This window comes from Pteropus medius, unplaced genomic scaffold (assembly GCF_902729225.1).
Source record: "Pteropus medius unplaced genomic scaffold, Ma_sr-lr_union100, whole genome shotgun sequence".
NCBI classification, from domain to species: domain Eukaryota; kingdom Metazoa; phylum Chordata; class Mammalia; order Chiroptera; family Pteropodidae; genus Pteropus; species Pteropus medius.
Genome location: NW_024355205.1, coordinates 31147221 through 31160470, shown reverse-complemented (window position 1 = coordinate 31160470; position 13250 = coordinate 31147221). Strand labels below are relative to the sequence as shown.

General features: G+C 59.1%; 1 protein-coding gene across 1 annotated transcript; it reads right to left on the bottom strand.

Moving 5' to 3' along the window:
• Nucleotides 1-6466: 6466 nt before the first annotated feature.
• OLIG2 (oligodendrocyte transcription factor 2) lies at nt 6467-8547 on the bottom strand. Its single transcript, XM_039857641.1, has 2 exons — nt 8311-8547; nt 6467-7525 (listed from the first exon to the last, which is right to left on the bottom strand). The coding sequence occupies exons 1-2, from the start codon at nt 8398-8400 to the stop codon at nt 6467-6469; spliced, it is 1149 nt and encodes a 382-aa protein (XP_039713575.1). The 5' UTR covers nt 8401-8547.
• Nucleotides 8548-13250: the final 4703 nt, after the last annotated feature.

The window sequence follows — 13250 nt, the reverse complement described above, 5'->3', positions numbered from 1 at the left end:
ACACACACACACACACACACACACACACACACACACACACGGGACAGCAAGGGGAGTCGTTGTCACCTGTCACGTCCTCCGTGCTAGCCAGGCGCTCCCAGAACCTCTGCCTGGAGTGGGACCAGGGGACTCAGAGGGCTCAGAGGGCTCAGTACCCTAGGCAGAGCCTGATCCAGCCACAGCCTCGGATGATCACCTCACCTGGCTCCACATTACAGACGTGGAAACTGAAGCTCAGAGAGAGGACCGGTGGCTTCCGAGAGACACCTCCAAGCTGCTCTGCAAGACAAGCTTCTACTGCCAAGAAGATGTGAGGATGAAGAGAAAGCGAATTGCTCAGGATAGTGTTTCCTCACTGGTCCTTCCCTGGGGTTCCAGGACTTGGGCCTGGAAAGCCCAGACGGGCTCAGAGAGCAGACAGGGCTGGGAGGACGGCAGAGGGCAGGGGGCGGCCGGTACCTACTAGGCCTAGAAGGATGTGGACCGGGACAGATGCCGTGCTTTCGGATCAGCCAAGGAAGCGGAAGGTAAATGGAGCTGCGCTCCGCTGGACGATCGCTGGCTCACCCGGCCCCTGGGGCTCAGCAGGTCCCAGCGGCTTTCCGACCGAGGCCGGTGCCTCCGGTGCTTCGAGGTTACAGGCTCTTCGGTGTGCGTGGACCCGAGGTTACAGGCTCTTCGGTGTGCGTGGACCCGTGAGCTCAAACTGGAGTGCGCGAACCCATGTCCGTGAGCGCGGGCTCAGGTGCATGGACCCGTCTGCGAGCGCCAGGCCGGGATCGGTGGGTCCAGGGCTCCCTCGGGATGTTGTCTGAACCCCATTCGAATTTAGGTGCTTTCGGCCGGCTTTGCAGGCCGCCTTCTATGGCGACCCCCCAACCCCTTCCACAACGAATGGACTCGGAGGCCTTGTGGCCGCCACGGACTAAAAGGTCCCCAAAGAAAAGCCGCGCGCGGCCCAAGGCAGCGGATTCAATCCGCTGGACAGGTGCGGGCCGCGCTGGGGCACCCGGCGGACCCGGCGGGACTGCGGAGGTCGGGGGTGCGCGTCCCCAGCGGACCTGGGCCTCGCGTCGGTGTCCACGCGCCTTCTGCCTGAGTGGGATCCAGGCAGCAAGGAGGCAAAGGGGACACGGGCGCACGGGTCGGCGCGAATTCAGCCAGCAAGCGTGTTCCTGCAGAGCGGCGACGTGGCGGCCCCAGGACCCCGAATAAATGCGCGGCCTCCAAACCCAGAACGCAGGTCGTCCAGGCCAACCGCGCCAACTTCAGGGGTTGCAAACTGAAAGCCCGCGGGCTATTTCGGCCCAGTGGCATGTCTGTGGGGTCCGCAGCGTGTGTAAAGTGGGACCCGAAGTTCTCCGGGAGAGCACGCACGGCGACTGGCCGCGCTCACAGCGCTTCCTCGCCTTTTCCTGCAGCCCTACCCCGCAGGTGTGCGCCTAGACCCTGCAGGCATTTTGGTTGGCGGCTCATTCCCGAATTACTGCACCGCGTGTGGGCTGCGCAACTGGGCAGCGGATGCGGCCTGAGGGCCGGCAGCTCTCAGGGCGCCAATGACAGTCCCTCACGGAGCCGTCGGCTACCCTATTAAGGGGCTGCTTCGACTCACCTGCTTACCTGCCCGCGTGCCACGCTCTCACCTGAGCCTGCTAACTGTCAAAGCCTTTCTGCACAGCCCGCCGCCCAGACGGGGGCGTCGGGGACAGATGAGGTCCAGCACTGTGGACAAATCATCTAGGGAACTGGGGAACTGTGGGGGGGGGGGGGGGGTGGCAGCGCGGGAGCTCCCAGGATCCCGAAGTGGCTGAGCCACAGTCTGGAGACCACCAAGTTGGAGGAGGACCTGGAAATGGGCGGGGCGCTCTCCCTGAGTAGGCTCTGGAGCCAGACTTCCGGTCACATTGCCGCCTCCATTTCCCGGCTCTGCCCCTAGGCAAGTCACTTATGCTCTCTGTGCCTCAGTTTTCTCACCTGTAAAATGGAATAATAATAGCACCATCCTCAAAGGGTTATTGTGAAAACTGAACGAATTAACTAACAAAAGTGAAGCTCTCAGCATGGTGCCTTATACCCACTGGCCTGCAATAAACGTTGGCGCCCCCTGTGTCCGCCTCCCCCGCGGGTTCTGGGTATCCCGAGCGCCTCAGAGGCGCAGCCTGGAGCTACCTCCTTGCTCCCAGCTCTGCGGCCCCTGTTCTCCCTGCAGCTCACTCTCCTCCACCATGAACCCCCGCGGGACAACGCTACCCAACAGCAAAAACGCGGTCCCTAAGAGATGGGGGTAGGATGAGGGTGTGAGTGAGGCGGTGACCCCCATCTCTGCCCTGCCTATGTATGGGCTGTCCACAACCTCCCGACCAAGGAGTGGCATGCTGACCATGCTGTCCCATGAGTCCCTCTGCCAAGGGGTGTGGAGAGTGGGGTTTCAGTGCAGCAGCCACTTACCTGTGAAGGGCCAGGCCTGATTCTGGCCTCCCTTACAGGTTTGCAAAGGCAATGACAGAAGGGACCTGTCATCAGCAAGAGGTCTTGAGACCCTTGGTGTAAGTTGCCTGTTAAAGACTCCATAATTCCTACGGGTAAGTGTTAGGCACTTGTATGGGGAATGGGGAATTTGGCCCAAAGTCTGTAATAAAAGAGAGACTTAAAATTAGAGGCGGACTTGCACAGGGGTGCTCCTTTGCCTTCGATGAACTTCTAGGGTGAGTCGAGGTGTTTCCTTAATAGAGAGAGTTCAGACCAGTTGCTAGGCGGGTTCTGCCCTACAGGGAGGCAGACAGACATTGCTCCAGCGCTAAGAACACCAAGGGGGCTTTAAAAACCAAAGCTGAAGCCCCTGAGCTCTTCACCCATTGCAGTCAGAGAATGAGGACAGTTTCTGCCTGCGGGCCTGCCCCAGTCCCAGATCGTCATTTGTGCCCCTGGTATCCGGGTCTTCCTACACCACATGAGCCTCGCCAGCAGTGTGGCATCTCCAGGTTTCAGCAGCGTGTTCCCCGACGGAAATGGACATCAGGTCTGAGGGTTTGCTTAACCTCTCTACCTTGCTGTCTGTGGGAAGTGGAGTTCCCACCACACCATGCGGGGAACTCTGCCTCATCTTCCAGCACCCGTCCAGGCAACCGTCCTTTCTCTGTGACTCCTGCCCAGTAAGGGAGCGAGGAGCCCACTGGCAGTGCTTCTGGGTGCAGAAACCGTGGTGGAGGCTGTGCCTCTCAACCACCAGTCATCTGAGCTCTTGGGTGGAGGGTGAGGATAATCTCACAGACCTCGGGGGCTAGTGACAGAAGCCCCCAGGCCGCGGCTGAGAGCTAGCGACCAGAAAGGGCGACGTGGGTGGTGGGGAAGCTGTAGCAGAGAGCAAGAGAGAACCTCAGGGACTAAGGCTCCCAGGGAGGGGACCCTGAGCCTGTGACCTGCAGACTGCTCCAAGCCTGTGACTGTTTCCCTACCTCCTTTTCGCTTCCCTTTTCTTAGTAGGGGGTCCGCCCCAATTAAGGGCCCTCGGGAGTCAAAGTAGTTGCACAGTCTTCTCCTGCTCCACCTCTGAGCCCGGCCGCAGGCCTGCGCCCTCCACCCCCGCCCCTGCCAATCAAAGGCCACCCTCGGTGAGGAGCCACCTGCCCTGGGAGGCCGTGCGCGCTCGTGTGCGCCTGTGTGTGCTTCCTCTGCGTCCGAGCGTAGGCTACGCTCTCACACGTGGCGGCCGAGATCGCTGGCTGGGCGCGCAGTTTAGACGGGTGGCCTCGGGGAGGGCCCGGAGCCTGGCTGCATCCAGCCCCTCCTTCCTCCGAGGCCGAGATCTATCCTGGCTGGCAGCTGGTCGCCCGCCAAGAGCTTGGATACGGTTGGGAGGAAGGGGGACTTGTTTTATTAGCTTTCAACAACCGCCCCTCTACGCATACACCACGTACACCCAGAGTCTTGCCCTGGGTGAAAAAAGCAGTGATTTTACCCCCACCCCACCCCCACCCTGTCGGGTTCTCAGCTCCCACCAGTCGGAGTTCCAGCCTTTTCGGGTTCCTCTATGTCTGCGACTGGCGCCGGATCCAGTTCTGAATTCTCAGCAAGCTTCGGAATCAAGCTCTATATCTCGCTCTACCCTCTTCGGAGATTCGCGTGGTGCTGCTCAGGTCCCTGGCCCCTCATCTCCCCTCCCCAGCCCCTCGGTCTCTTCCAGTCTTCGATGAGAAGCGAGGCCTACAGAGCCCAGTCTCTGGGCTCCCGCAGTTCTGGCCAGCAGCCTGACTTTACCTGCTGGAGGACCCCGAAGCACCTGTCCCCCAGCAGGGATCTTCTGCCGGTGGCCACCAAACATGTCGTCGGAAGATGTGGTCGATGAGAGGGCCCAGGATCGGGGACCAGTCCTCTGCGTTGGCTCGGTGCTTTCAAGGGCGTGTGTTCTCCAGCCAGCCCGCGGTGCTGAGAGGCTGCAACCTCGTCAGTCCTCCTCCTAGACCGGAAAGGCCAAAAATTTATTTCTGGCCAGACTCTCTCTTAAGAGCCACGTCCAAAATTTTCATTGCAGTTATGGATCGTGAGGAACCCAGTGGCTTAGAGAAGACAGAGGTGGCCCCGAGGAAGAGCTCATGAGAATCTAGCTCCGCCGGCCGTTCCCAGCATCTGACACTTTGCAGTTCAAGGCGAGGGTGGGCGCTGGGGGAGAGTCGTGCATAGCGTGGGGAAGGGAGCGAAGGGTGAGCGGATCCGCGCTAAACGCTCCAGCTGCTCTTTGCTCCAACACAGTGGCGCTGCGGACCCAGGAAGCCTAGGGCAGCTGCCTGGGTGGGAAACAGGCTGGCGACCGCCTCAGAACAGAGGGAAAATAAAATCCCAGCCGCGCAGGAGGTCTGAGCGCCCGGGTCCTCGACCTAAGGCACCGCCCTCGTCTCCAAGTCCCAAAGTTCTGCGCGAACGGAGCGAAATGTTCACTTTCAACTAACTCAATCCTCAAACGAAGGGCAAAGGAGTTTCGGATTAGACATCAGAAAATAAAAAATAAGAACAAATGAGTTGTGATAAACACCTGGAGGATGTATTGTGGGGGAGGGGTGGCAAGAGAAGTTGAATAGGCAAACGGCCCCCTTATCTTTCTCCAGGGCGAGACCAGCGGAACGGCCCCCAAATCTGGCCTCAAGTGATAAAGTCCTACACTCCCTGCCCCCACCTCCGCCCCACTGCACGCTGACACCGGCTGGAAAACACTCGATTTACTTTTAATTTTATTTAAAATCTCAACACTTGATCATTTATTTTGTTTTTGCAACCAAACAAGTAATAAATATTATTTAGCACTTTTTTCTTTTTACAAAAATAAAACAGATGATACATTCTCTGCGAGGGGCAGCGACCAGAGGAGGGATGTTATGTGGCAGACGCTGTGAAGGCCAATTGCAACGCTGGCAGCGCCGGGGCGGTTTGCGCGAACGCAGGAAGCACGTGGAGGAGTTTGTCATTTGTGTTAAACATGGCAAAAAGAAACCAACATTGAAGAAGCCCGCTGAGACTCGGGTAGGACTGGCAGTCACATGAGCATACACATTAGCAGCACGCACTTACCTCATCACTGACATTATATTTACACGTCCAAGAAAGAAAGAATTAAAATACCAACAGAACCCCCAAATGACCGAAACTATATTCACAGCAACAGCCTCTGAGTTCTATCAAACCCTCAGGTACCAACTACGACGACTGCCCCAATCGGGTAAGGAACCGAATCATTTTGTGCTCAGAGATGGAAAGAATGGAGGTGGGAGGGGGAATTCTATTTTCAAATAACTAAAAAAACAAAACAAAACAAAAAAACACCACCCGCTTCCCAAGCTGACACTTTTAGGTTATTCCAATCCACAAGTGGTTCTATTCTGACCGACCAGCAGCCGCTCTCGGATGGTCTACCAGACACCGAGATTGGACACGACCGTAAGCGCTTCTGGTACAGAATGCCAGCTTCCAACTAACTCGTAGCCCCCGGCCCAGGGTCAGAGAGGACCCTTGACCGCAAGGCCTGACTCCGACGGTAGTTTCCGGAGTGCCGCCCCCCTGGGGTCGTCAATCCGCCAAGAAAGGAAGAAGGAAAGAAAGTCGCCAACGCTCCCCTCCCTCTCCACTCCCCCATGCAACGAAGCGCAGCCGGGGCCAAGTGAGGCCGTGTTCCCCGGGAAACCAGTTTTTAGAATCATCTCTTTTTGAGGGAGAAGGGGGTTGAGGGTGGGGTGCACACAGTGGTGCCTTCTTATAAAATTCTGTCTACCGGACCAGCGCTGTTTAAAGCCAGAGAGGGCTGAACGAGGTCCCGGAACGAACGTCCCTGTCACTCCCCCACAGTTTAAGGCGCGCCCCCGGAAGGTGCAGGAGTCCTCACCGTCACCCCCCACCCCCAGCCCAAGGTCCTGCGCTCCTCCTCGGCCCAGGCCCCAGCGCCGGCCAGTCCTCGCTTCCCGGCCACCTCCTGGCGGGTTCACTTGGCGTCGGAGGTGAGGCGCGGCAGGCTGCCGGCGCCCATGGCCGACACGTGGTGGTGCGGCGGTGGCACCTGGCACATGCTGCAGGGGCAGGGCATGCCGCCCCAGTGCTGGAAGCCGCCGCTGCCCCCGCTGCCCCCGCCCCCGCCCCCCAGAGGTGCCGCCGCTGCCGCCGACGGAGACTTCAGCAGGCCGTGCGGCGGCCGAATGGAGCCAACCGACGACAACCCGGAGCCAGGCAGGGAGGCGCTGGACACCGCGGCGGCGGCCGCGGCGGCGGCGGCGGCGGCGGCGGCGGGAGGCAGGATGGGGTGGTGCACCGCCGGGTGGTGCGCGGCGTGCGCGGCGGCCGCGGGGTGTGCGGTGGCGGCGGGCAGGGGAGCTGAGTGCGCCAGGCCTCCGCAGGCCGAGGGGTGGAAGCCGCCGTGGTGGCCGCCGTAGATCTCGCTCACCAGTCGCTTCATCTCCTCCAGAGAGTTGGTGAGCATGAGGATGTAGTTGCGCGCCAGCAGCAGAGTGGCGATCTTGGAGAGCTTGCGCACCGACGGGCCGTGAGCGTAAGGCATGACCTCGCGCAGCCCGTCCATGGCGATGTTGAGGTCGTGCATGCGCTTGCGCTCGCGGCTGTTGATTTTGAGGCGTAGCTGCTGTAGCTCGGGCTCCGTCATCTGCTTCTTGTCCTTCTTGGTGGACGACGCGGCCGCTGACGACGTGGACGACGAGGTGCTGGACGAGGATGACTTGAAGCCGCCGCTGCCCAGCTTGTCCCCGGGGTGCACGCCCGCAGCGCCCATGGCACCTCGCAGCTCGGCGCTCAGCTCCGGCGGGCAATCGCTCGGCGTGGAGGAGGACACGGTGCCTCCTGTGAAGCTGCCGCCGCCGCTGCCCTTGCTCCGGGCGGGCAGGAAAAGGTCATCGGGCTCTGGCGACGACGGGCGGCTGGACACCAGGCTGGCGTCCGAGTCCATGGCCCCGGGGATAATTGCAGCTTCCGAAGGGTCCTCCCTCCGAAAGGTCCTCCCTCTGGCCCTCAGAGCTTCCACGAAGCACGCCTCCTGCGGAGAGGAGAAGAAGCAGGAGAGAGATGGAGATCGAGATGGGAGCCCTGAGCCAGTGAGAGAGACGCTGCTCCCGCCTGCGCCGCAGCGCGCGGTCCAGGCGCGGGTGGCGCGTCGCTTCGCGTTCACCTCGTTATCTCTGGCCTTCCTTCCAGGGGCAGACGGGTGTGCGTAAGTAATCTCTCCCTCCCTCCCCGCAACCTCCTCTCCGTCCTCATCCACAGGTTCTTTTATTCCAGGGAGCAGTGGATATCCCTCAGCGAAGGTGGCATTCTAGAGTTTTTATGCCCTCAGGAGTGGGGAGGCTAGATCTCCAGGGCTGGAATAAATGAGTGGTAAGTTGAGAGTTTTTCTTTGGGGAGGGTGATATCTAAATAGAGAAATATTTATTTAATTCCTCAAACACGTCCACCTTATCTCCATCGACACCGCGGAACAAACACACACACACACACACACACACACACACACACACCCCCAGCCCCGCGCGGTGTTCGGACTCCGAGGTGCGCTAAGCCCGAGGCTGCCGCGGGAAGCTCGCCAGCTGACGGCGACGTGGGCAGAAGCTGTGGTCGCTCCGACTTCTCGCTTTTGGGAGAAGGGGATGCTGGGGCGACTGTGAGGTGGGTCAGAGCAGCGAAACCGCTCAGGAGATACGGCAGGCAGGGCAGGATCCAGGCACCCTCTATTGGAGCCTCCGGGGTCGCCGCTGAGTTGAGGGGCATCTGTCCCTGGGATGCAGGCTGGGGCCGCGGGGGTGAGAGGGGGCAGGCGGCACTTACTGTGGATGCAATCAGCGGAGCTCGTTTCCAAAAGCCGCAGTGGCGAACCCGGCTCCCGGCGCTGAGGTCGCGTGGGTCTATAATAAGCATCCGCACCTTTCTGGGCTCCGCCGGTTTTTATAGCCCGGTGGCAGCGGCGACCGAGGCAGCGGCGGTGGCCGAGGCGGGGGCGGGGAACAATGTGCGGGTTCAGGAGGGGCCTCCGCGCCAATGAGCTGGGCCCGCCGGGGGTGGGGAGGGCTGGGAAGCTGATGTCATCCGGGCTAATTCCGCTCAATGAAACTCGCGGGGCCCGGCACACGCCTCCTGCCCGCGTACAGCCAATGGGCATCCGCAGCCGGGAGATTCGTGGGGAGGAACTGGAGGAGGGACCCGGGAGGTTGTGTGAGAGGCGAAGGGGAGGAGGAGCGTGGGCTCGCGGGGGAGGTACGGACCGCCGTTCGCGGTTGGGACCGCGGGAGAGAGGGAACGTTGTCAAATTTGTATAAAAATACGGTGGCCACTGAGTCAGGCGGGGGCGGGGGGGGGATGAGTGAGCGGGGAGCTCTGCCAGCGAACTAACCTGTCACCTAGCGCGGTCAGATCTTTTGGGATGCGCGCGGATAATCTTGGCGACTCAGGAGCCGGGGCTGGAGTCTCCTCGCTTGCTTTCTTTCTCTCGCTCGCTCGGTTCTCCGCCGCTTGTCCCCGTCTCCTGGTTTTTATCAACACTTGGACATTTTGAGCCCCCAATGTAACCGATAACCAGGCACAAAAGCGCCTGTTTTCTACGCACTCTAAGCGCACATAAGAGGAGGTGGCCGCTCCTGCACCTCGGCGGGCGGCCGGTAGCGCCCCCAGCTGGGGACCGCGCCTTGCGAGGCAGAGGGCGGGGAAGGAAGGAGCGGAGCGACTCCAGAACGGTGTTTTGAAGAAATCACAACTCTTCATAAAGTTGAGGATGGTGTGGACCCAAGTATAGGTTTTTTTCTGCACAGTAACAAGGGCAGAGTTGAGCTCAGAGTTAAACAACATCCCCCACCCCCCGCGCCCCCCGCACACACTCCGTTTATTAGCACGGGAGCTGGGATGATGACATTTTCAGCATCATCTTTGTGGTCGTCACCACGACATGGGATAAGGGGCAACGCTGGTTCGTCTGCAAAAAGAAATCTCAGTCCTGGGCAACTACTTCACGCTGTGGGCCAGACAGCGAGATCCAACCACTGGCGGCCGCGTTCGTATAAATTTTACCCAGACCCGGAAACCCTTGACCAGAAGGAATTAAGTGTGGTCTAGAGAAGCGCCCGAGATAGTTAAGGGGTATTGACCCATCTACCCATTTTATAGATGGGAAAAATCGAGACATCGTGTCTGCAGCAAGTCTACAGAAAAAAATGGCAAACCTTTTTACAGCTGTGTCCTGCCTGGTCTACTGACACCAGCGTTGGCAGTTCCCTGCAGGAGAGGCCGCCCGTCCCTAACCTTTTTCCTAAGCGGAATTTCTCGCGTCCCTACATTTCCAGTACCGAAGTCTGTTTCCGCAGATCCCAGGATCGTAGGGCTTTGTACCGCACGCAAACATACCCCAGCCCTCTTGCCCAGGGAATGTGCTAGTTACTCCGTGGTCTGGGAACTTTTAATTTGCATATAGGGCTTTAAAAAATGCAAACAAATATACTAAGCAATTCACCTTCAAGTTAGCAAAGTTATGATAAGCGAATAGAAAAAGAAACCCACGATATTGCTCCCAGTTCCCCAGGAAGTTTAGACAGCCCAGCGGGCTCTCGTTTTCGCCTCAATCTCCTGCCTTCTGGAACATTATTTTTCTAACCCGCGTGTTTCCCAGCTGGCTCTGCAGCCATCCGTTAAATATGTATTTAAAACATGAAGAACTGAAGCGTGGAGCTATGTCATCCAACGGTTTTGGAGGATGACCCATAACCGTTCAATTAGGAGAATCTGTCACAGTGAAGAATGCAGGGAAGGGGTGTGAGGGGGGAGCGGGAAGAGCTGGGCTATTTGAGGATCATTCTTTTGGGCTGCCCGGGGCCACCGGCAGTGAGGACATTCGCGGGGGTGTGAACACTGAGCCGCCAGCCTGGGCGTGGACTTGTGCGCACGCCAGTGTATCTAACAAACACCAGCAAGCGCGACGAGCGCGCGCCGGGGCTGCAGTCGCTGCGGTCAGTCCAGCGGGCGGCACGTGTCTCTGAGCCCCAATTCTTTCTTTTGTTGCTCGCCACCCGTGACGGTCCTTCGTCTTGCGGTCCGCGGGAGGGACGGTCTCAGGCTCTTTAAGCACTTGCTCAGTGGCTGGAGTCGGAAGCAGGGGAGAGGTTGGAGGGGCTTGTTCTGGCCCAGAGCGAGTTCTGGGAAGGCAGAGTCCGGTGACAGGAGAGCTGGCTTACCCGCCAGGTTCCCGCGTGGACGCCCATAAGGACAATCAGGCTCCAGCCTCGCTCCACGGAGCCGAGGAGGCAGGGGTGGCTGTTCTGGGGCCGAGCACCAGTATCTCGCGGTCCTCGCCCCCTCACGCACACGCACGGAGCTCGGATTATTTATTCACTCTGGGCTGCAGGCCCCTTCTTTAGGCAGCCTCCCCCAACGTCCTCCGGTCGCAAGAGGAGGTGGGGGCAGGCCGTGTTCCCCTGGGCTCCTTCAGCCAAGGGACAAACGGGTCTCTGGACACATCTCTCTGTGTTCTCTAGTTCTACCCACTTCAAGATAATCGGAAATGAGAGCCGGCCACTGGCGCTTGCCCTCGTGCGTCCTGGCGTCGTCCCGGCACTCGTCCAGGTCTTGCGCCCCGCGCCTGGTGTGAACATCCTGGGAGGGTCCCCGGCCCCGCGGTTCCCACCCGGGCGCGCAGCTGGGCCGCAGCCCTTTCGCGCGCAATTGCGCGTTCACTCGCCGAGACTAATGGGCCCTGCTCAGGGAGTTCCTGGCTGGCTCAGGCTTCCTGGAGCTGTCGGCCTCCTCCGTCAAAACGGAAGACTTGTTTTTCCCTCTCCTTTGTGTTTCCCTCCCACAATAGGCCGGGTGCGTGTCGGGCCCGGCCTTTGCTCAGCCGCCTGGCAGCCCGGGTGGAGCTTGTGCCAAATGGACCAGGCAGGGCTAGCGCGGGGCTCCAAGGGCGCAGACCTCCCACTGCTTCTCGGGTTCCTCCTGGGCCTTTGGTTCCCGTTCCCTCCTTTCCCTTCCCTGAGTTCCTGCGCACATCCAGGCAGCATTTCAGCTAGGCTGCCAAGGAAAGCGGCGTCCTAGCGCAGGGCGGGTCAGGGCTGGCGGTGGAAGGCGAGGCTCTTGGCACCGGAAAGGAAAGAAAAGAAAAGAAAAAAGCATTTCGGCCACCGCTCTTGGTCCGGAAACCAGAAGGAATGCGGAATGGCCCCGTTTGGCGCCCAAACCGTGAGCGATAAGACCCCATAGAGAAGGCAAGACTCTGGAAACAATGACATGCTGGCAGCGTGAGACTTAGCTCCTGGAGTCACCCACGGTCATCCCAATGTGTGGTGGGGGGGGGGGCGAGGGGGGCGGCAAAGCCAAGCACAGGGCCCCACACATGGAAGATGCTGGGTAAATACTTCTGAATGCACACAGGTGCAGATGTGCACATGGGCTGGTGTGAAACATGTAAATGTGGGTGAAAGTGCCTGTGTAGTTATTCCGTGCATACAGTCAACCATGAGGTCTGTAAGCTGGATTGCTGGGCGCATGGAGCCTTTAGAAAGGGATAGTGAGGGACAGGTCCATCTAATGACAACTGTGACTACTTAAAGGTGACCTATGCTGTGCCAGGCACTTAGTGGGTCCTGACCGATTTTATCTTATTTAATCTTTCACTGACTCTGGGAGGGAGGGATTATCTACTCGAATTTCATAGACGGGAAACTGATACAAAGAGAGGTGCTGGACATTAGCCCAGGGAGTAGAGGGGCAGGTCCAGGGAGACGGCAACCTGTGAGCATCAGAGACTTAGGTATCTCAGGCTGTCTCTCTCAGCTTCAGGTTCTCATTTCTAAAATGTATTTCTAGAAGCTACCTGTAGCCTCTGAGGGTGGGTATGCTACCAGATCCAGAGGAAGGTGGGGAGGTGATACGACACCCTCCTCTATCCTGCTCATACTCAAGTGTTGGCATAACTGTGAGGGGCTGAGAGTGGAAGACGCCCTGCCCAGGCCTGGCTTGGGCTTGGGTGTCAGCAGCGGCTGGGCCAGGCAAGAATACTGGAGGAACGCCCAGCAGCTTGTGGAGGGTGCTGCATGGGGCAGCTAAAGGGAAGCAACAAACAAAGCAGCTGAACAAAACCCCAAACTAATAGCCCCTTCCCTCCAGTCGACCCTTACCTCTGGGTCACTCCCCTCTCTCAAGCCAGCATGACTGCCACCTGCCCCTAAGGATCAGTGCCCCTGATGTTAACCTGCCACCCCCCAAGTTAGCAGTGGAATGAAGCTGGAATAAGACTGGGGTGCGGGGACTGGAAAGTAACTTGTATAAATCTCAGTTTCTAAACCTTTATAAGAGAGACGCATCATTCCTATTTTACAGATGAAGATACTGAAAATCCGAGGGTTCAACCTCCAACTGACCGGATCCCAAGTCCCAGGCTCTGACTTACACCTCCATCTGTTCCCTCCGCCCAATATATGAGACACTAGGTTCTCCCCTTCTTCGATGACGGGTAGGTCGACAGATTGGGGAGCACCGTTGGAGGGGGTCCCTGGTTGGGTGGGGTGTGCCCCACTCAGGCATAGGATGGATATAGGGGACTGGGAAACCCCTACCGGGTGGGGCTTCTGAGCAGGAGGACTCTCCCAGGTTACAGGTGACAACTCTGTGCCTCCGGTTTCCTGAGATCGCGGGCTCATGCACTGCTGGCTGGGAGCACCCTGCTGCAGGGTGTACCCCCTGAGCTGCACGGTGGAGGGCGTGGGACATCTCACCTCCAGGAACAGAAG